At 67.6% G+C, this 22,266-nt stretch overlaps 1 protein-coding gene across 1 annotated transcript; it reads left to right on the top strand.

The window, feature by feature from the left end:
- Window positions 1–527: 527 nt before the first annotated feature.
- Window positions 528–22,263, top strand: SF3B2 (splicing factor 3b subunit 2; the record flags this gene model as incomplete). The annotated part of the gene is made up of 17 exons (XM_075139541.1): window positions 528–589; window positions 1,108–1,225; window positions 1,321–1,415; window positions 2,183–2,288; window positions 2,384–2,466; window positions 2,986–3,183; window positions 6,809–6,946; window positions 8,479–8,559; window positions 11,122–11,349; window positions 13,392–13,541; window positions 16,862–16,951; window positions 17,975–18,082; window positions 18,987–19,094; window positions 20,146–20,288; window positions 20,365–20,466; window positions 22,004–22,103; window positions 22,189–22,263. Coding segments are annotated over exons 2-17 (1,887 nt in total), but the record flags the coding sequence as incomplete, so codon positions are not given.
- Between the last annotated feature and the right edge of the window lie 3 nt (window positions 22,264–22,266).

Genomic DNA, 22,266 nt, shown 5'->3' on the forward strand with positions numbered 1-22,266 from the left:
GGCAGCTGGGGTGGGGGGATTGAGGGAGTCAGGGTGGGTTAGAGGCTCCTGTGGGGGGGGTTATGGGAGGGGGGATTGGGTAGGGGGTATCGGGGGCACCCGTGGGTGGGGGGAGCTTGGGGGTACCCCAGAGGACGGGCTTGGGGGGATTGGGGGAGCTTGAGAGCATTAAGGAGCTGTTGGGGGCAACTGGGGGGGATATGGGGAGCACCCATGGGTGGGGGGGTACCCATAGGTGGTGGGGGCTGGGGGGCAGCTGCGGTGGGGGGAGTCTGGGGGGGTTAAGAGGCTCCTGTGGGGTTGTTGGGGGGGGGGGGCACCCGTGGCTGCTGGGCGGGCTCTGTGGACACGAGGAGCACCCGGGGGAGCCCAGTGGGCACGGCTGTGTCCGTGGGTGCTGGGGGGGCACCCATGGGTGCTCGGTGGGCGCCGTGGACGTGGGCAGCACCCGTGGGTGCTGCGGGTGCAGCTGCAGGGAGCGTCTGGGCACCCATAGGGGCTCTGACACCCACGTCCCCCCCCCCACCAGGGCCAGCACCCGTTTGGGGACAAAGCCAAGGAGCAGGAGCTGCTGGAGCAGCAGAAGCGGGTGAGGACGGGGGCACCCGTGGGTGGGGGGACGGGGCCAGGGCCACCCGTGGGGACGGGGGCACCCGTGGGTGGGGGGACGGGGCCAGGGCCATGCGTGGGGACGGGGGCACCCATGGGTGCAGGGACGGGCATGGGGACACCCGTGGGGACGGGGGGCACCCGTGGGTGGGGGGATGGGGCCAGGGCCACCCGTGGGGACGGGGGCACCCGTGGGTGCGGGGATGGGCCCGGGGGCACCCATGGGTGGGGGGATGGGCCCGGGGATACTCGTGGGGACGGGGGCACCCGTGGGTGCGGGGACGGGCCCGGGGACACCCATGGGGACGGGGGCACCCGTGGGTGGGGGGGCAGGGACACCCGTGGGTGCAGGGACTGGTAAGAGAACACCGCCGGGGCTGGGGACGGCGTGGGGGCGGGTGCAGGTGAAGACGTGGGGGGGCCGGTGGGTGCAGGGACGCCCGTGGCTGCCCGCGTCACCCGTGGGTGTCCCTGTCACCCCCCGGGTGGCCCCCGCAGGCGGCGGTGCTGCTGGAGCAGGAGCGGCAGCAGGAGATGGCCAAGCTGGCACCCGCCGTGCCCCGGCCCCCCCCGGACGTGGCACCCATGGGTGCCCGGGCCCCCCTGCCCCCCCGAGGTGAGTGTCACCGGCCACCCCAGGGTGGGGGGGGCACCGCTGGTGGCCTGTCCCCCCCCCCCCCCATTTTAGCTCACGTCTCTGTCCCCCCACAGGCAGCACCCCCATGGGTGCCCCCATGCCTGGCGTGCCCATGGGTGCCCCCCGCCCCCGGGGGCCCCCGCCGCCCCCCGGGGAGGAGAGCCGAGAGGTGGGTGAGGGGGCTCCCGGCGCCGGGGTTCTCTGGGGGGGGGGGGGGGGGGGGGGGGTGGTGTGTGGTGTTCGTAGTGTGTGGGTGCTGTGGGGGGAGGGGGGTTCCCAGGGTGCGGGTTCTTTTGGGGGGGGGGGGGGGGTCTCCCAGAACCTGAGTTGTCTGGGTGGGGGGGGGGTCTCCCATGGTTTGGGTTCTCTGGGTGGGGGCGGGGTTCCCAGGGTGTGGGTTCTCTGGGTGGGGGGCGGTCTCCTAGAGCCTGGGTTTGTCTGGGTGGGGGGGGTCTCCCAGGGTGTGGGTTTTTTGGGTGGCGGGGGTCTCCTAGAACCTGGGTTGTCTGGGTGGGGGGGGGTTTCCCAGGGTGCGGGTTCTCTGGGTGGGGGGGGGGGTCTCCCAGAACCTAGGTTTGTCTGGGTGGGGGGGGGTGTTCCAGGGTGCGGGTTCTTTGGGCGGGGGGTCTTCTGCACTCTGGGTTCTTAGGGTGGGGTGGTCTCTTGGACACGAAGTTCTTTGGGTGGGGGGGGGTTCCTGGACTCGGGGTGGGGGGGCAGGCGTTTCAGATTATCGGGATTTTTGGGGTGGGGGGGGCCTCCCAGACACCTGGGTTTTGGGGGGGGGGGGGAGGATCTTTTGTAGCCTCGGCTCGTTGGGTGGGGGTCTCCCACATACTTGGATTGTGGGGGTGGGGGTCTCCCGGGCGGGGGGGTCTCCCGGGGGGGGGTCTCCCGAGCACCTGGGTGCCCTGACCCCCCTTCCCCCCCCCCCAGCCGGACGACCCGACCGTGGGTCCCAAGATCCCGCAGGCGCTGGAGAAGATCCTGCAGCTGAAGGAGATCCGGCAGGAGGAGCTGATCACCGTGCCCGGGCTTTCGGGTGAGCCCCCCCAGCACCCATGGGTGCCCTTTGAGGGGGGGGTGGGGGGCAGCACCTCCCTCCCCCCCCAGCCGCTCACCCGTGCCCCCCCGCAGCCGAGGACGAGATGGAGACGGAGCCGCGGGCGTCGGCGTCGGCCTCGGAGGCGGAGGAGGACGCGGGGCTCTCCAAAAAAGAGGTGGGGGTGGGTGCCCCCCCCCCCAGCGTCACCCAGAGGGTCCCCAGGGGGGGCCGCATCCTGCTCGGAAGCACCCTGGGGGTTTGGGGGGGGGGGGGGCGTTTCTTGGGGTGCCTGTTTTTGGCTGGGAGGTCCCTCGGGGGGTGAAGGTTTTGCCTGGGGGGGGGCCTAATCCTGCCCAGAGGGACCCCGGGGTGCTCATTCACGCCCAGGACGTCCCTTGGGTGCCTGGCGGGGGGGGGGGGGGGTTGCTGCTGCCCAGGGGGTCCCTAAGGTGCCAGATCCTGTCCCCAAGGTGCCTGTTGCCACCCAGGAGCTCCCTTGGGTGCTCGGTGCTCCCCTGGGGGGGGGCCTGATCCTGCTCACGGGGGGCGTCCCTTGGGTGCTGGGTGGGGAGGGGTCTGCCCCTACCCAGACCCCGACTGTATCCCACGGGGTGGGGGGGGGGGGCTGGGGCACCCTCAGACCACCCCCGTCACCCTCGCGTCCCCTTTGTCACCCCCCCCCCCCCTCCCCCAGCGCAACCGCAAGCGCCGTAACCGCAAGAAGAAGAAGCGGGGGCGGGGGGGGGCGCGGGAAGGGGCCCCTCCCCCAACGCGGGGGGACGCCGAGGTCCCGGGGGACCCCCCGGCCGTGGAGATCGAGTACGTCACCGAGGAGCCCGAGATCTACGACCCCAACTTCGTCTTCTTTAAAAGGATTTTCGAAGCTTTTAAGGTATTTTATAGGGTGGGGGGGGGCACCCAGTGGGTGCTGGGGGGGTGGCAGCACCTTGGGGTGCTGCGGGATGCCCCCTGCTGCACCCAGACGTGAGAAATTGTGGTTTTTAGGGGGATTTTGGAGGTTTTTAAGGTATTATTTAGGGTGGGGGGGCACCCAGTGGGTGCTGGGGGGTGGCAGCACCTTGGGGTGCTGCGGGATGTCCCCCAGCTGCACCCAGACGTGAGAAATTGTGGTTTTTAGGGGGATTTTGGAGGTTTTTAAGGTATTATTTAGGGTGGGGGGGCACCCAGTGGGTGCTGGGGGGTGGCAGCACCTTGGGGTGCTGCGGGATGTCCCCCTGCTGCACCCAGACGTGAGAAATTGTGGTTTTTAAGATGATTTTGGAGGTTTTTAAGGTATTATTTAGGGTGGGGGGGCACCCAGTGGGTGCTGGGGGGGTGGCAGCACCTTGGGGTGCTGCGGGATGTCCCCCTGCTGCACCCGCAGGTGACAAATTGTGGTTTTTAGGGGGATTTTGGAGGTTTTTAAGGTATTTTATAGGGTGGGGGGGCACCCAGTGGGTGCTGGGGGGGTGGCAGCACCTTGGGGTGCTGCGGGATGTCCCCCTGTTGCACCCAGAGGTGACAAATTGTGGTTTTTAGGATGATTTTGGAGGTTTTTAAGGTATTTTATAGGGTGGGGGGGCACCCAGTGGGTGCTGGGGGGTGGCAGCACCTTGGGGTGCTGCGGGATGTCCCCCTGCTGCACCCAGACGTGAGAAATTGTGGTTTTTAAGATGATTTTGGAGGTTTTTAAGGTATTACTTAGGATGGGGGGGCACCCAGTGGGTGCTGGGGGGTGGCAGCACCTTGGGGTGCCCGTGGGCTGCACCCAAAACTGGCAGATTCTGTGTTTTACAAGAATTTTGATGTTTTTAAGGTATTATTTAGGGCGGGGAGCACCCAGTGGGTGCTGGGGGGGTGTCAGCACCTCAGGGTGCCGCTGGGCTGCACCCAAAACTGACAGATTTTCGTTTTTACAAGAATTTTGATGTTTTTAAGGTATTATTTAGGGTGGGGCCACCCAGTGGGTGCTGGGAGGTAGCAGCACCTTGGGGTGCTCCAGGATGTCCCCCAGCTGCACCCACAAGTGACAAATTGTCTTTTTTAGAGGATTTTTGGATGTTTTTAAGGTGGCACCGTGGCGGGGGGCACCCAGTGGGTGCTGGGGGGTGTCAGCACCTTAGGGTGCCGCTGGACTGCACCCAAAACTGACAAATTTTCCATTTTATAAGAATTTTGATGTTTTTAAGGTATTATTTAAGGTGGCGGGGCACCCAGTGGGTGCTGGGGGGGTGGCAGCACCTTGGGGTGCTGCGGGCTGTCCCCCTGCTGCACCCAGAGGTGACAAATTGTGGTTTTTAGGATGATTTTGGAGGTTTTTAAGGTATTATTTAGGGTGGGGGGGCACCTAGTGGGTGCTGGGGGGTGGCAGCACCTTGGGGTGCTGCGGGATGTCCCCCTGCTGCACCCAGACGTGAGAAATTGTGGTTTTTAAGATGATTTTGGAGGTTTTTAAGGTATTACTTAGGATGGGGGGCACCCAGTGGGTGCTGGGGGGTGGCAGCACCTTGGGGTGCCCCTGGGCTGCACCCAAAACTGGCAGATTCTGTGTTTTACAAGAATTTTGATGTTTTTAAGGTATTATTTAGGGAGGGGAGCACCCAGTGGGTGCTGGGGGGGTGTCAGCACCTCAGGGTGCCGCTGGGCTGCACCCAAAACTGACAAGCTTTGATTTTTACAAGAGTTTTGATGTTTTTAAGGTATTATTTAGCGTGGGAGGCACCCAGTGGGTGCTGGGAGGTAGCAGCACCTTGGGGTGCTCCGGGATGTCCCCCAGCTGCACCCACAGGTGACAAAATGTGGTTTTTAGGGGGATTTTGGATGTTTTTAAGGTGGCACCGTGGCGGGGGGCACCCAGTGGGTGCTGGGGGGGTGTCAGCACCTCAGGGTGCTTCTGGGCTGCACCCAAAACTGACAAATTTTGGTTTTTACGAGAAATTTGATGTTTTTAAGGTATTATTTAGGGTGGGGGACACCCAGTCGTTGCTGGGGGGGTGGCAGCACCTTGGGGTGCCCCTGGGCTGCACCCAAAACTGGCAGATTCTGTGTTTTACAAGAATTTTGATGTTTTTAAGGTATTGTTTAGGGAGGGGAGCACCCAGTGGGTGCTGGGGGGGTGTCAGCACCTCGGGGTGCCCCTGGGCTGCATCCAAAACTGACGGCTTTTCATTTTTACAAGAATTTTGATGTTTTTAAGGTATTATTTAGAGTGGAGTCACCCAGTGGGTGCTGGGGGGTGGCAGCACCTTGGGGTGCTCCGGGATGTTCCCCTGCTGCACCCGCAGGTGACAAATTGTCTTTTTTGGGGGATTTTTAGATGTTTTTAAGGTGACAGCGTGGCGGGGGGCACCCAGTGCTTGTTGGGGGGTGTCAGCACCTCAGGGTGCCGCTGGGCTGCACCCAAAACTGACAGATTTTAGATTTTACAAGAATTTTAATGTTTTTAAGGTATTATTTAGCATGGGAGGCACCCAGTGGGTGCTGGGGGGGGGTAGCAGCACCTTGGGGTGCTCCGGGATGTCCCCCAGCTGCACCCACAAGTGGCAAATTGTCTTTTTTAGGGGATTTTTGGATGTTTTTAAGGTGGCACCGTGGCGGGGGGCACCCAGTGGGTGCTGGGGGGTGTCAGCACCTCAGGGTGCTTCTGGGCTGCACCCAAAACTGACAGATTTTGGTTTTTACAAGATTTTTGATGTTTTTAAGATATTATTTAGGGTGGGAGGCACCCAGTGGGTGCTGGGAGGTAGCAGCACCTTGGGGTGCTCCGGGATGTTCCCCAGCTGCACCCACAGGTGACAAATTGTGGTTTTTAGGGGGATTTTGGAGGTTTTTAAGGTGGCACTGTGGCGGGGGGCACCCAGTGGGTGCTGGGGGGGTGTCAGCAGCTCAGGGTGCCTCTGGGCTGCACCCAGAACTGACAGATTTTGGTTTTTAACGAGAATTTTGATGTTTTTAAGGTATTATTTAGGTTGGGGAGCACCCAGTGGGTGCTGGGGGGGTGGCAGCACCCCGGGGTGCCTCTGAGTATTCTCTGAGCTGCAGGCTCAGGTGATAGAATTTGGTTTTTAGGAGGATTTTTGATGGTTTTAAGGTGGCAGGCGGGTGGGTGGGGGGCACCCAGTGGGTGCTGGGGGGGTGGCAGCACCTTGGGGTGTCCTTGAGCGTCACCCGGCTGCACCCAGATGTGACAAATTGTCTTTAACAAGAGAGTTTTTGGCGTTTTTAAGGTGGTTTTTGAGGGCAGTGGTGGCATCTGGGGGGACATGGCTGGCATCTGGGTGGGTGGGTGGCACCCAGTGGGTGCTGGGGGGGTGGCAGCACCTTGGGGTGTCCCCGAGCGTCCCCTAATTGCATCCAAACATGACAAATTATTTTTAAGAACAGGATTTTTGGCGCTTTTAAGGTGGTTTTTGGGGGCAGTGGTGGCATGTGGGGGGGTTGGGTGGCACCCAGTGGGTGCTGGGGGGGGCCGGCAGCACCCTGGGGTGCCCCTGAGCGCCCCCCGTGCCCCCCCCCAGCTGACAGACGACGTCAAGAAGGACAAGGAGAAGGAGCCGGACAAGGCGGACAGGCCCGAAAGTGCCACCGTCCCCAAGAAAAAGGGGTTCGAGGACGGGCACAAGGGCAGCGAGGACGACAGCTCCGAGGACGAGCAGGTGGGGGGGGGCACCTCCAGGGTGGGGGGGACAAGGGGTGGCAGCGGGTGCTGGCGCCGAGCTCGTCCCTGCTTGGGGACACGGCGGCGTGGAGGGGGTGACGAGGGGGATCCGGGGTGGGGACAGGCGGGGGGGGGGGGGGTTGTGGTGGGGACGTGGGTGACGGGAGGGGCTCTGGGGTGGGGACGGTCCCTGGGGGGGCTGTGGGTGACATGAGGGGCTCCACGGTGGTGACACGGGTGACAGGAGGGGCTCTGGGGGGGGGACGTGGGTGTCAGGAGGGTCTGGGGTTGGGACGGTCCTTGGGGGGCTGTGGGTGGCATGAGGGGCTCCATGGTGGGGACACGGGTGACAGGAGGGGCTCTGGGGTGGCGATGGGTGGGGTGTGGGTGACGTGAGGGGCTCCACGGTGGTGACACGGGTGACAGGAGGGCTTTGGGGGGGGGGGACATGGGTGTCAGGAGGGTGTGGGGTTGGGACGGTCCCTGGGGCGCTGTGGGTGACATGAGGGGCTCCATGGTGGTGACATAGGTGACAGGAGGGGCTCTGGGGTGGGGACAGGCAGGGGGGTGGCTCTGGCGAGGGGACAGGTGACAGGAGGGGCTCTGGGGTGGGGACATGGGTGACAGGAGGGGCTCTGGGGTGGGGACAGGCGGGGGGGTGGTTCTGGCGAGGGGACAGAGGTGACAGGAGGGGCTCTGGGGTGGGGACATGGGTGACAGGAGAGGCTCTGGGGTGGGGACAGGCGGGGGGGTGGTTCTGGCGAGGGGACAGAGGTGACAGGAGGGGCTCTGGGGTGGGGACATAGGTGACAGGAGGGGCTCTGGGGTGGGGACAGGCGGGGGGGTGGCTCTGGCGAGGGGACAGAGGTGACAGGAGGGGCTCTGGGGTGGGGACATGGGTGACAGGAGGGGCTCTGGGGTGGGGACAGGCGGGGGGGTGGCTCTGGCGAGGGGACAGAGGTGACAGGAGGGGCTCTGGGGTGGGGACATGGGTGACAGGAGGGGCTCTGGGGTGGGGACAGGCGGGGGGGTGGCTCTGGCGAGGGGACAGAGGTGACAGGAGGGGTCTGGGGTGGGGACATGGGTGACAGGAGGGGCTCTGGGGTGGGGACAGGCGGGGGGGTGGCTCTGGCGAGGGGACAGAGGTGACAGGAGGGGCTCTGGGGTGGGGACATGGGTGACAGGAGGGGCTCTGGGGTGGGGACAGGCGGGGGGGTGGCTCTGGCGAGGGGACAGAGGTGACAGGAGGGGCTCTGGGGTGGGGACATGGGTGACAGGAGGGGCTCTGGGGTGGGGACAGTCCCTGGGATGGCTGTGGGTGACACGAGGGGCTCTAAGGTGGGGACATGGGTGACAGGAGGGGCTCTGGGGTGGGGACAGCCCCTGGGGTGGCTGGGGTGGGGACACGGGTGACAGGAGGGGCTCGGGGGGGACGGGGACGGTGGCTGGGTGCTGTCAGGGCCTGGCAGCAGCCAGGGGACACCCAATGGGTGCCACCCGGCCGATGCCACCCCGTGGGTGCCCCCGCAGGAGAAGAAGCCGGAGGTGCCCAAGCTCTCCAAGAAGAAGCTGCGGCGCATGAACCGCTTCACCGTGGCCGAGCTGAAGCAGGTGACACCCCCTGGGGACACGTCCTTGTCCCCACCCTTGTCCCCAGGGTGCCTGGGCCATCGCCCTGCGCCTGCGGGGCAGGGACGTGGTGGGTACGGGCCCCTGGGTGGCACCTGGAGGTGGGGACAGCGGCGATGTGGGACCCTGTGTGCCCTGAGGGCCCGGCTGGGGACACCTGAGCCATCCTGGGGGACGTGGGGACACCCCTGTGTCCCCTGGGAGCCCAGCTGGGGACACCTGAGCCATCCTGGGGGACATGGGGACAGCCCTGTGTCCCCTGAGGGCCCAGCTGGGGACACCTGAGCCGTCCTGGGGGACGTGGGGACGTCCCTGTGTCCCCTGGGGACACCTGAGCTGTCCTGGGGGACGTGGGGACACCCCTGTGTCCCCTGGGAGCCCGGCTGGGGACACCTGAGCCATCGTGGGGGATGTGGGGACACCCCTGTGTCCCTTGGGAGCCCGGCTGGGGACACCTGAGCCATCGTGGGGGATGTGGGGACACCCCTGTGTCCCCTGGGAGCCCAGGTGGGGACACCTGAGCCGTCCTGGGGGACATGGGGACACCCCTGTGTCCCCTGAGGGTCCTGCTGGGGACACCTGAGCCGTCCTGGGGGACATGGGGACACCCCTGTGTCCCCTGAGGGTCCTGCTGGGGACACCTGAGCCATCCTGGGGGACATGGGGACACCCCTGTGTCCCCTGAGGGTCCTGCTGGGGACACCTGAGCCATCCTGGGGGACATGGGGACACCCCTGTGTCCCCTGGGGACACCTGAGCTGTCCTGGGGGACGTGGGGACACCCCTGTGTCTCCTGGGGACACCTGAGCCGTCCTGGGGGACGTGGGGACGCCCCTGTGTCCCCTGGGGACACCTGAGCTGTCCTGGGGGACGTGGGGACACCCCTGTGTCTCCTGGGGACACCTGAGCCGTCCTGGGGGACGTGGGGACGCCCCTGTGTCCCCTGGGGACACCTGAGCCGTCCTGGGGGACGTGGGGACACCCCTGTGTCCCCTGGGGACACCTGAGCTGTCTTGGGGGACATGGGGACACCCCTGTGTCCCCTGGGGACACCTGAGCCATCCTGGGGGACGTGGGGACACCCCTGTGTCCCCTGGGGACACCTGAGCCACCCCAGGGGTGGCCTGTGCCCACCTGAGGGACCGTAAGGGTCCCCTGTGCCCAGGTGGGGTCACCTGTGCCACCCTGGGGGCCTTGTGTTCACCTTGAGAGCCTTTTGGGGACACCAGTGCCACCCTGGATGCTGTGTGCCCACCCAGGGAGCCCACTGGGGACAATGGTGTCACCCTTGGGTGCCCAGTGTTCCCTTTGGAAGCCTCTTGGTGACACTGGTGTCATATTAGGGTGCCCGATGTTCCCCTAGGGAGCCTTGGGGACTCCAGTGCCACCCTGGAGTCCCTGTGCCCAACCGTGAGGCTCTCTGGTGCCACCCTGGGGACACTGGTGCCACCCTGGGGTCCCTGTGCCCAACCGTGAGGGTGTCTGGTGCCACCCTGGGGTGCCTGTGCCCAACCATGAAGCTCCCTGGGGACACTGGTGCCACCCTGGGGTGCCTGTGCCCAACCGTGAGGCTCCCTGGGGACACTGGTGCCACCCTGGGGTCCCTGTGCCCCAACCGTGAGGCTCCCTGGGGACACTGGTGCCACCCTGGGGTCCCTGTGCCCAACTGTGAGGCTCTCTGGTGCCACCCTGGGGTGCCTGTGCCCAACCATGAGGCTCCCTGGCGACACTGGTGCCACCCTGGGGTCCCTGTGCCCAATCATGAAGCTCCCTGGGGACACTGGTGCCACCCTGGGGTCCCTGTGCCCAACCGTGAGGTTCACTGGTGCCACCCTGGGGTGCCTGTGCCCAACCATGAAGCTCCCTGGGGACGCTGGTGCCACCCTGGGGTCCCTGTGCCCAACTGTGAGGCTCTCTGGTGCCACCCTGGGGTCCCTGTGCCCAACCATGAGGTTCAGTGGTGCCACCCTGGGGTCCCTGTGCCCAACCATGAGGCTCCCTGGGGACACTGGTGCCACCCTGGGGTCCCTGTGCCCAACCATGAGGTTCAGTGGTGCCACCCTGGGGTCCCTGTGCCCAACCATGAGGCTCCCTGGGGACACTGGTGCCACCCTGGGGTCCCTGTGCCCAACCGTGAGGTTCACTGGTGCCACCCTGGGGTCCCTGTGCCCAACCATGAGGCTCCCTGGGGACACTGGTGCCACCCTGGGGTCCCTGTGCCCAACCATGAGGTTCACTGGTGCCACCCTGGGGTCCCTGTGCCCAACCGTGAGATTCAGTGGTGCCACCCTGGGGTCCCTGTGCCCAACCATGAAGCTCCCTGGGGACACTGGTGCCACCCTGGGGTCCCTGTGCCCAACCGTGAGGTTCACTGGTGCCACCCTGGGGTCCCTGTGCCCAACTGTGAGGCTCTCTGGTGCCACCCTGGGGTCCCTGTGCCCAACCGTGAGGCTCCCTGGAGACACTGGTGCCACCCTGGGGTGCCCTACCCGCCCTTCCTCCCCCTGCCACTCCCTGACCCGAGTGTCCCCCGTGTCCCCGCAGCTGGTGGCCCGCCCGGACGTGGTGGAGATGCACGACGTGACGGCGCAGGACCCCAAGCTGTTGGTGCACCTCAAGGCCACCCGCAACTCGGTGCCCGTGCCCCGGCACTGGTGCTTCAAGCGCAAGTACCTGCAGGGCAAGAGGGGCATCGAGAAGCCACCCTTCGAGCTGCCCGACTTCATCAAGCGCACGGGCATCCAGGAGATGCGCGAGGCCCTGCAGGAGAAGGTGGGACACCCGCGGTCGTGTCCTCTGGGGGGGGACGGGGTGGGGGGAAAGGAGGGTGAGGGGGGCCTGGGTGCCAGTTTGGGGATTTGGGGATGTTGTTGGTGCCCATCTGGGGTTTTGAGGATGTCATGGTGGGACATCAGGGGCTTTGGGGACGTTGTGGGTGCCCATCTGGGGCTTTGAGGATGTCATGGTGGGACATCAGGGGCTTTGGGGACATCGTGGTTGGGCATCAAAGGTTTGGAGACATCGTGGTTGGGCATCAAGGGCTTTGGGGATGTTGTGGGTGCCCATCTGGGGCTTTGGGGACATCGTGGTGGGACATCAGGGGCTTTGGGGATGTTGTGGGTGCCCATCTGGGGCTTTGGGGACATCGTGGTGGGACATCAGGGGCTTTGGGGACGTTGTGGGTGCCCATCTGGGGCTTTGGGGACGTCGTGGTGGGACATCAGGGACTTTGGGGACGTTGTAGGTGTCCATCTGGGGCTTTGAGGATGTCATGGTGGGACATCAGGGGCTTTGGGGATATCGTGGTTGGGCATCAAAGGCTTGGGGACATCGTGGTTGGACAGCCATGGCTTTGGGGACGTTGTAGGTGCCCATCTGGGGTTTTGAGGATGTCGTGGTGGGACATCAAAGGCTTGGGGACATCGTGGTTGGACAGCCATGGCTTTGGGGACGTTGTAGGTGCCCATCTGGGGTTTTGAGGATGTCGTGGTGGGACATCAGGGGCTTTGGGGACATCATGGTGGGACATCAGGGGCTTTGGGGACATCGTGGTTGGACATCAAAGGCTTGGGGACATCATAGTTGGACATCCAGGGCTTTGGGGCCATCGTGGTTGGACATCCAGGGCTTTGGGGACATCATAGGAGCCCATCCTAGGCTTTGGGGACATCATGGGTGCCCATCCAGGGCTTTGGGGCCATCATAGTTGGACACCAGGGGCTTTGGGGACATGGTAGGAGCCCATCTGTGGCTTTGGGGACATCACAGGTACCCTCTGGGGCTTTGTGGGTGTCGGGGGGGTCCTGGGTGCCCCCCTGCGGCTTTGGGGACATTGTAGGTGCCCCTCCGGGGCTTTGGGGACGTCGTAGTTGCCCATCTGTCGGGGACACCCCGGGGGACATCCCGCTGGGGTCTCGGGGACACCCTGAGGGACTTCCCGTGTCCCCTGGGGTGTTGGGGACGCCCTGGGGGGCTCCGGCGTCCCCTTGGGACCTCTCTGCGTCCCCCTGGGGGGTTGGGGACACCCTGGGGGGCTCCAGTGTCCCCTTGGGACCTCTCTGCGTCCCCCTGGGGGGTTGGGGACACCCTGGGGGGCTCCGGCGTCCCCTTGGGACCTCTCTGTGTCCCCTTGGGGGGTTGGGGACACCCTGGGGGGCTCCAGCGTCCCCTTGGGACCTCTCTGTGTCCCCCTGGGGTGTTGGGGACGCCCTGGGGGGCTCCGGTGTCCCCTTGGGACCTCTCGGTGTCCCCAGGGGTGTTGGGGACGCCCTGGGGGGCTCTGGTGTCCCCTTGGGACCTCTCTGTGTCCCCTTGGGGGGTTGGGGACACCCTGGGGGGCTCCAGCGTCCCCTTGGGACCTCTCTGTGTCCCCCTGGGGTGTTGGGGACACCCTGGGGGGCTCCGGTGTCCCCTTGGGACCTCTCTGTGTCCCCCTTGGGGGGTTGGGGACGCCCTGGGGGGCTCCGGTGTCCCCTTGGGACCTCTCGGTGTCCCCAGGGGTGTTGGGGACGCCCTGGGGGGCTCTGGTGTCCCCTTGGGACCTCTCTGTGTCCCCCTGGGGGGTTGGGGACACCCTGGGGGGCTCCGGTGTCCCCTTGGGACCTCTCTGTGTCCCCCTGGGGGGTTGGGGACACCTTGGGGTGCCACAGGAGGCTGCGGGTGCCCCCCGGTTGGAGGGCACTGGGTGCCCCTTGGTCTATGATGGGGAAGCTCTGGGTGCTTCTCCAGGCCGTTGGGCACCGTACGCGTGTCCCCAAGGGTGTTGGGGACACCCTGGGTGTCCCCAACCCCCCCACCCCGCGTGTCCCCCCCAGGAGGAGCAGAAGACGATGAAGTCGAAGATGAGGGAGAAGGTGCGCCCCAAGATGGGGAAGATCGACATCGATTACCAGAAGCTCCACGACGCCTTCTTCAAGTGGCAGACCAAGCCCAAGCTGACCATCCACGGGGACCTCTACTACGAGGTGGGTGCCCCCCCACCCATGGGTGCTTCCCCCCGCCACCCATGGGTGCTGCCTCCCCACCCATGGGTGCTCCCTCCCACCCCCAGAGGTGAGGGAGCCCCCCGAGGGTTGGGGTGGGGAGGGGTCACCAGGAACCTGCTGGGTGGTGGTTTCACCTTGGGGTGTCCCGTGCCCCCCCCACCCATGGGTGCTTCCCCCCCTCACCCATGGGTCCTCCCTCCCACCCCCAGAGGTGAGGGAGCCCCCCGAGGGTTGGGGTGGGGAGGGGTCACCAGGAACCTGCTGGGTGGTGGTTTCACCTTGGGGTGTCCCGTGTCCCCCCCCCACCCATGGGTGCCCCCCCACCCATGGGTGCTTCCCCCCCCCACCCATGGGTGCTCCCTCCCACCCCCAGAGGTGAGGGAGCCCCCCAAGGGTTGGGGTGGGGAGGGGTCACCAGGAACCTGCTGGGTGGTGGTTTCACCTTCGGGGGTCCCGTGTCCCCCCCCACCCATGGGTGCTTCCCCCCCCACCCATGGGTGCTCCCTCCCACCCCCAGAGGTGAGGGAGCCCCCCGAGGGTTGGGGTGGGGAGGGGTCACCAGGAACCTGCTGGGTGGTGGTTTCACCTTGGGGGGTCCCGTGTCTGTCCCCCCCCCCCCATGGGTGCCCCCCCACCCATGGGTGCTTCCCCCCCCCACCCATGGGTGCTCCCTCCCACCCCCAGAGGTGAGGGAGCCCCCCAAGGGTTGGGGTGGGGAGGGGTCACCAGGAACCTGCTGGGTGGTGGTTTCACCTTCGGGGGTCCCGTGTCCCCCCCCACCCATGGGTGCTTCCCCCCCCACCCATGGGTGCTCCCTCCCACCCCCAGAGGTGAGGGAGCCCCCCGAGGGTTGGGGTGGGGAGGGGTCACCAGGAACCTGCTGGGTGGTGGTTTCACCTTGGGGGGTCCCGTGTCTGTCCCCCCCCCCCCATGGGTGCCCCCCCACCCATGGGTGCTTCCCCCCCCACCCATGGGTGCTGCCCCCCCCACCCATGGGTGCTCCCCCCCCACCCATGGGTGCTCCCTCCCACCCCCAGAGGTGAGGGAGCCCCCCGAGGGTTGGGGTGGGGAGGGGTCACCAGGAACCTGCTGGGTGGTGGCTTCACCTTGGGGGGTCCCGTGTCCCCCCCCAGCACCCAGGGGGGGCCCTGTCCCCCTGTGGGTGCCCCCCCCAGTGTCCCCCCAGCAGTGTCCCTGTGTCCCCCCCACTGTCCCCCCCGTCCCTCGACTGTGCTCCCCTCCCCCCCACCCTGTCCCCAGGTCCCCCCGACGGTGCCACCCTCGTCCCCCAACAGTGTCCCCGTCACCCGCAGTGCTGTCCCCATGGCCCGACCCTCCCCCCCACCCTGGTGTCCCCATGTCACCCAGTTGGGACACGATGTCCCTCAGGGGTGTCCCCGTGTCCCCCAGGGGTGTCCCCGTGTCCCCAGGGGTGTCCCCATGTCCCGCGATGGTGTCCCCGTGTCCCTCAGGGGTGTCCCCGTGTCCTTCAGGGGTGACCCTGTGTCCCCCAGTTGGGACACGATGTCCCTCAGGGGTGTCCCCGTGTCCTTCAGGGGTGTCCCCGTGTCCCCAAGGGTGTCCCCATGTCCCGCGATGGTGTCCCCGTGTCCCTCAGGGGTGTCCCCGTGTCCCCAAGGGTGTCCCCATGTCCCCCGATGGTGTCCCGTGTCCCTCAGGGGTGTCCCCGTGTCCCCAAGGGTGTCCCCATGTCCCCCGATGGTGTCCCTGTGTCCCTCAGGGCTGTCCCCGTGTCCCCAAGGGTGTCCCCGTGTCCTTCAGGGGTGTCCCCATGTCCCCCAATGGTGTCCCCGTGTCCCTCAGGGGTGTCCCCGTGTCCCCCAGTTGGGACACGATGTCCTTCAGGGGTGTCCCCGTGTCCCCAAGGGTGTCCCTGTGTCCTTCAAGGATGTCCCCATGTCCCCCGATGGTGTCCCCGTGTCCCTCAGGGGTGTCCCCGTGTCCCCCAGTTGGGACACGATGTCCCTCAGGGGTGTCCCCGTGTCCCTCAGGGGTGTCCCCGTGTCCCCAAGGGTGTCCCCATGTCCCCCAATGGTGTCCCCGTGTCCCCCAGTTGGGACACGATGTCCCTCAGGGCTGTCCTCGTGTCCCCAAGGGTGTCCCCGTGTCCCCCCATCGTGTCCCCATGTCCCTGTAGCAGTGTCCCCGTGTCCCTCAGGGGTGTCCCTGTAGCAGTGTCCCCATGTCCCCTGATGGTGTCCCCATGTCCTGGCAGTGTCCCCATGTCCCTCAGGGGTGTCCCCATGTCCCCCCATGTCCCTGTAGCAGTGTCCCCGTGTCTCTCAGGGGTGTCCCCGTGTCCCCCGATGGTGTCCCCATGCCCTGGCAGTGTCCCCATGTCCCCCAGGGGTGCCCCCATGTCCTTCTGGCAGTGTCCCCATGTCCCTGTAGCAGTGTCCCTGTGTCCCTCAGGGGTGTCCCCATGTCCCTCAAGGTTGTCCTCATGTCCCTCTGGCAGTGTCCCCGTGTCCCTCAAGGGCGTCTCAGCGTCCCTCAAGGGTGTCCCCATGTCCCCCTGACCGGGTTACCCTGCCTCAGGGGTGTCCCCGTGTCCCCCGATGGTGTCCCCATGTCCCTCAGGGGTGTCCCCATGTCCCCCTGATCGGGCTACCCTGCCTCAGGGGCATCACCGTGTTCCTCAAGGTTGTCCCCTTGTCCCTCTATCAGTGTCCCCACGTGCCTGAAGGACGTCCCCATGTCCCCCAAGGGTGTCCCCACGTCCCCCCTGACTGGGCCACCCTGTCACTTTAGCAGTGTCCCTCAGGGGCGTCCCCGTGTCCCTTGGGGCGTCCCCATGTCCCCCGATGGTGTCCCCATGCCCTGGCAGTGTCCCCATGTCCCTCAGGGGTGTCCCCATGTCCCTGTAGCAGTGTCCCCATGTCCCTGTAGCAGTGTCCCCGTGTCCCTCAGGGATGTCCCCATGTCCCTCTAGCAGCGTCCCCTTGTCCCTCAAGGGTGCTCAGCGTCCCTCAGGGGTGTCCCCGTGTCCCCCGATGGTGTCCCCGTGTCCCTCAGGGGTGTCCCCATGTCCCCCGATGGTGTCCCCATGTCCTGGCAGTGTCCCCGTGTCCCTCAGGGGTGTCCCCATGTCCCTCAAGGGTGTCCCCATGTCCCTCAAGGGTGTCCTCATGTCCTCAGGGGCGTCCCCGTGTCCCTCCAGCAGTGTCCCCCTGTCCCCAGCAGTGTCCCCCTGTCCCTAACCCTGCCACCCTCTGTCTTCGTGTCCCCCTCCCCGGTGTCCCCCCCCGGTGACGCCCCGTCCTTGTCCCTGTCCCCAGGGGAAGGAGTTTGAGACGCGGCTGAAGGAGAAGAAGCCGGGCGACCTCTCGGACGAGCTGCGCATCGCCCTGGGCATGCCCGTGGGGCCGGTGAGCCGGGCACCCATGGGTGCTGGGGGGCACCCATGGGTACTGGGGGGGTCTGGGGTGGGGGGAGCTGTGTGTCACCCTGGGCACAGCCAGAGAGCACCCATGGGTGCTGGGGGGGGCCTGGGGCGGGGGGAGCTGTGTGTCACCCTGGGCACAGCCAGAGAGCACCCATGGGTGCTGGGGGGGTCTGGGGCGGGGGGAGCTGTGTGTCAGCCTGGGCACGGCCAGAGAGCACCCATGGGTACTGGGGGGGGCCTGGGGTGGGGGGAGCTGTGTGTCACCCTGGGCACGGCCAGAGAGCACCCATGGGTGCTGGAGGGGGGCCTGGGGCGGGGGGAGCTGTGTGTCACCCTGGGCATGGCCAGAGAGCACCCATGGGTGCTGGGGGGGGGCCTGGGGAAGGGAGAGCTGTGTGTCACCCTGGGCACAGCCAGAGAGCACCCATGGGTGCTGGGGGGGTCTGGGGTGGGGGGAGCTGTGTGTCAGCCTGGGCATGGCCAGAGAGCACCCATGGGTGCTGGGGGGGTCTGGGGCGGGGGGAGCTGTGTGTCAGCCTGGGCACGGCCAGAGAGCACCCATGGGTGCTGGGGGGGGTCTGGGGTGGGGGGAGCTGTGTGTCACCCTGGGCACAGCCAGAGAGCACCCATGGGTGCTGGGGGGAGTCTGGGGTGGGGGGAGCTGTGTGTCAGCCTGGGCATGGCCAGAGAGCACCCATGGGTGCTGGGGGGGATCTGGGGTGGGGGGAGCTGTGTGTCACCCTGGGCACAGCCAGAGAGCACCCATGGGTGCTGGGGGGAGTCTGGGGTGGGGGGAGCTGTGTGTCACCCTGGGCACAGCCAGAGAGCACCCATGGGTGCTGGGGGGGGCCCTGGGCCGGGGGGAGCTGTGTCTCACCCTGGACATTGCCAGTGAGCTGGGGGGCACCCAGAATCAGGGGTGGCCGGGGGGGGGGCTGGGGGGGTAGGTGGGTACCTGTGGGTGCCAGGGGGCACCCATGGGTGCTGACACCCACCCTCCCGGCAGAACGCGCACAAGGTGCCCCCGCCCTGGCTGATCGCCATGCAGCGCTACGGGCCCCCCCCCTCCTACCCCAACCTCAAGATCCCGGGGCTCAACTCCCCCATCCCCGAGGTGAGGGGGGGCGCTGGGTGCTGGGGGGGTCACTGGGTGCTGGGGGGGGTGTGGGGTGCTGGGGGGTGGGCATTTGGGGTGCTTGGGTGGGGATTTGGGTGCTGGGGGGGGTGTGGGGTGCTGGGGGGTAGGCATTTGGGGTGCTTGGGTGGGGATTTGGGTGCTGGGGGGGGTGTGGGGTGCTGGGGGGTAGGCATTTGGGGTGCTTGGGTGGGGATTTGGGTGCTGGGGGGGGGCTCTGGGTGCTGGGGGGTGGGCATTTGGGGTGCTTGGGTGGGGATTTGGGTGCTGGGGGGGGAGCTCGGGAGGGGCGCTGGGTGCTTGTGGGGGGGCATTTGGGGTCCTTGGGTGGGGATTTGGGTGCTGGGGGGTGGGCATTTGGGGTGCTTGGGTGGGGATTTGGGTGCTGGGAGGGGGGGCTCTGGGTGCTGGGGGGGGGCATTTGGGGTGCTTGGGTGGGGATTTGGGTGCTGGGGGGGGGGTCTGGGTGCTGGGGGGGTGTTGGGTGCTGGGGGGGTGGTTGTTTAGGATCCTTGGGGGTGAGAGTGCTGGGTGCTGGGGGGGCTCTGGGTGCAGGGGGGTGGGGGCTTTGGGGTCTTGGGGTGGTGTCTCTGGGTGCTGGGGGGGTCAGGTGCTGGGGAAGCAATTGGGGTCTTTGGGGTGGGGTCTCTGGGTGCTGGGGGGGGTCTCTGGGTGCTGGGGGGGGTCTCTGGGTGCTGGGGGGGTCTGTCTCTGGGTGCTGGGGGGGTTGGATGCTGGGGAAGCATTTGGGGTCTTTGGCGTGGGGGCTCTGGGTGCTGGGGGAAGGGCTGTGGGTGCTGGGGGCTGGGCATTTGGGGTCCTTGCGGGGGGGGGGCGGGGGCGTTTGGGGGGGCTCGGGCCCCCCCTGACCCCCCCGCGGCAGGGCTGCTCCTTCGGGTACCACGCCGGGGGGTGGGGGAAGCCACCCGTGGACGAGACGGGGAAGCCGCTCTACGGGGACGTCTTCGGCACCAACGCCGCCGAGTTCCAGGTACCGGGGACCCCCCCGCGACCCCCCCAACCCCCCGGGACCCCCCCAGACCCCCCCTGCCCTCTAGGGACCCCCCCAGACCCCTGGGGGCACCCCCACAACCCCCCCAGGGACCCCCAGGAGCCGCCCTGGTGCGTCTGGGGCACCCATGAGCCTTCCAGTGCCACCCTGAGCCCCCGGGGGGGGGGCACCCGTGAGCTCTCTGCCCCTCCCCCATCCCCCTGAGCAATTTGGGGACCCCCCAGGCCCCTCCCCTCCATCCTGTCTCCCCTCCCCCCCATTTTTGCCACCCCCCCCCCACCTTGCTTCCTCCTGTGCAACCATGGGCACCATCCTTCCCGCCCCCCAGCACCCATACCCCCCCCAGCACCCATACCCCCCCCAGCACCCATACCCCCCCAGCACCCATACCCGCCCCCCAGCACCCATACCCCCCCCAGCACCCAGAGCCCCCCCAGCACCCATACGTGCCCCCCCCAGCACCCATACCTGCCCCCCCCAGCGCCCATATCCCCCCCCAGCACCCATACCCGCCCCCCCAGCACCCATTCCTGCCCCCCAGCACCCATTCCTGCCCCCCAGCACCCATACCCGCCCCCCAGCACCCATATCCCCCCCAGCACCCATACCCGCCCCCCCAGCACCCATATCCCCCCCAGCACCCATATCCCCCCCAGCACCCATACCCGCCCCCCAGCACCCATATCCCCCCCAGCACCCATTCCCGCCCCCCCAGCACCCATTCCCGCCCCCCCAGCACCCATATCCCCCCCAGCACCCATACCCGCCCCCCAGCACCCATACCCGCCCCCCAGCACCCATATCCCCCCCCCAGCACCCATTCCCGCCCCCCCAGCACCCATATCCCCCCCAGCACCCATACCCCCCCCAGCACCCATACCCGCCCCCCAGCACCCATACCCCCCCAGCACCCATACCCCCCCCAGCACCCATACCCGCCCCCCAGCACCCATACCCCCCCCCAGCACCCTGCCCCCCCCCAGCACCCTGCCCCCCCCCAGCACCCTGACCCCCCCCGTGCCCCCCCCAGACGAAGGAGGAGGAGGAGGAGATCGACCGGACGCCCTGGGGGGAGCTGGAGCCCTCGGACGAGGAATCCTCGGAGGAGGAGGAGGAGGAGGAGAGCGACGAAGAGAAGCCGGACGAGACGGGGTTCATCACCCCCGCCGACAGGTGGGACCCCCCCCAGCACCCAGAGCCCCCCCCCCGCTGTCACCCAACCCCCCCTGACCCCCCCGTCTCCCCCCAGCGGCCTCATCACGCCCGGGGGCTTCTCCTCGGTGCCGGCGGGGATGGAGACCCCCGAGCTGATCGAGCTGAGGAAGAAGAAGATCGAGGAGGCCATGGATGGGTGAGGGGGGGGGGGCTGGCGGTCGGGGTGCTTGGGGGGGCGGGGTGGTGGCGGGGGTCGGGGTGCTGGGGGGGGCGGGGTGCTGGGGGTGGTTGGGGTGGTGGGGGGAGTGGGGGCTGGGGTGGTCGGGGTGCTGGGGGAGGGGGTGCTGGGGGGTTGGGAGAAGGGGAGTGGGGGGCTGCGGGGGTCGGGGTGCTGGGGGGGGTCGGGGTGCTGGGGGGGTCGGGGTGCTGGGGGGGGCGGGGTGCTGGGGGGAGTGGGGGCTGGGGTGGTCGGGGTGCTGGGGGGGTGGGTGGTGGGGGATTGGGAGAAGGGGAGTGGGGGGCTGGGGGGGGTTGGTGCTGGGGGAGGGGGTGCTGGGGGGTTGGGAGAAGGGGAGTGGGGGGCTGCAGGGGTCGGGGTGCTGGGGGGAGTGGGGTGCTGGGGGGGATCGGGGTGGTGGGGGGGGTCGGGGTGCTGGGGGTCGGGGTGGTGGGGGGGGTCGGGGTGCTGGGGGCAGTGGGGGTGCTGGGGGGGTGGGTGCTGGGGGGGGTGCTGGGGGTTGAGGTGGTGGGGGGAGTGGGGGTGCTGGGGGGGTCGGGGTGCTGGGGGGAGTAGGGGGGCTGGGGGGGTGGGTGCTGGGGGTTGGGGTGGTGGGGGGAGTGGGGGTGCTGGGGGGGTCGGGGTGCTGGGGGGAGTAGGGGGGCTGGGGGGGTGGGGGTGCTGGGGGGGGTGGTGGGGGGAGTGGGGGCTGGGGGGGGTCGGGGTGCTGGGGGGAGTGGGGGGGCTGGGGGGGGTCGGGGTGCTGGGGGGAGTGGGGGTGCTGGGGGGTGGGTGCTGGGGGGTTCAGGGTGCTGGGGGAGGGGGTGCTGGGGGGTTGGGTGCTGGGAAAGCAGGGGTGGGTGCTGGGGGTTGGGGTGCTGGGGGGGGTCGGGGTGCTGGAGATAGCTGGGGGGGGGTTGGGGTGCTGGAGGGGTCTTGGGGTGCTGGGAGGACTGGAGGGGTGCCAGGGTGGGGGGTTTGGGTGCTGGGAGAACTGGGAGGGTGCTGGGTGGTGGTTGGGATGCAGGGAGGATTTGGGGGGGTGCTGGGTTTTGGGGTACCTGGGGGGCGTGCCGGGAGGATGAGGGTGGGTGCTGGGGGGTTTTGGGGTGCTGGGGGGGTGCAGGGAGGATTTGGGTGGGTGCCAGGGGTTCTGGGGTGCTCAGGGGGGTGCTGGGAAGATGGGGGTGGGTGTTGGGTGTTTTTGGGGTGCTGGGAGGGTGCAGGGAGGATGGGGGTGGGTGTCGGGTTTGGGGGCGCAGGGAGGATTTGGGTGGGTGCCAGGGGTTCTGGGGTGCTGAGGGGGGTGCTGGGAGGATGGGGGTGGGTGCCGGGGGTTTTTGGGGTGCTGGGGGGGTGCAGAGAGGATGTGGGTGGATGCCAGGGCTTTGGGGGTGCTGGGGGGGGGGGGGGTGGGGGGCTTGGGGTGCTGGCCAGGTTTTGGGGCGAGCGGCAGGCACCTGGGTGGGCGCGGGGGGATAACCCCAGCGCTGTGGGTGCCCCCCCCCCCCAACAGCAGCGAGACCCCCCAGCTCTTCACGGTGGTCCCCGAGAAGCGCACGGCCACCGTGGGCACCGCCATGATGGGCTCCACCCACATCTACGACATGTCGGCGGTGAGCCCCGGCGGGCGGGGGGTCCCAGCAGCACCCATGGGTGCTGGGACCCCCCTCCCTCAACGTCTGCGTCCCCCCCCCCCAGGTGATGGGCCGGAAGGGGCCGGTGCCCGAGGCGCAGGGGGTGGAGGTGGCGCTGGCGCCCGAGGAGCTGGAGCTGGAC

The sequence above is a fragment of the Calonectris borealis genome, unplaced genomic scaffold (genome assembly GCF_964195595.1).
Source record: "Calonectris borealis unplaced genomic scaffold, bCalBor7.hap1.2 HAP1_SCAFFOLD_335, whole genome shotgun sequence".
NCBI lineage: Eukaryota > Metazoa > Chordata > Aves > Procellariiformes > Procellariidae > Calonectris > Calonectris borealis.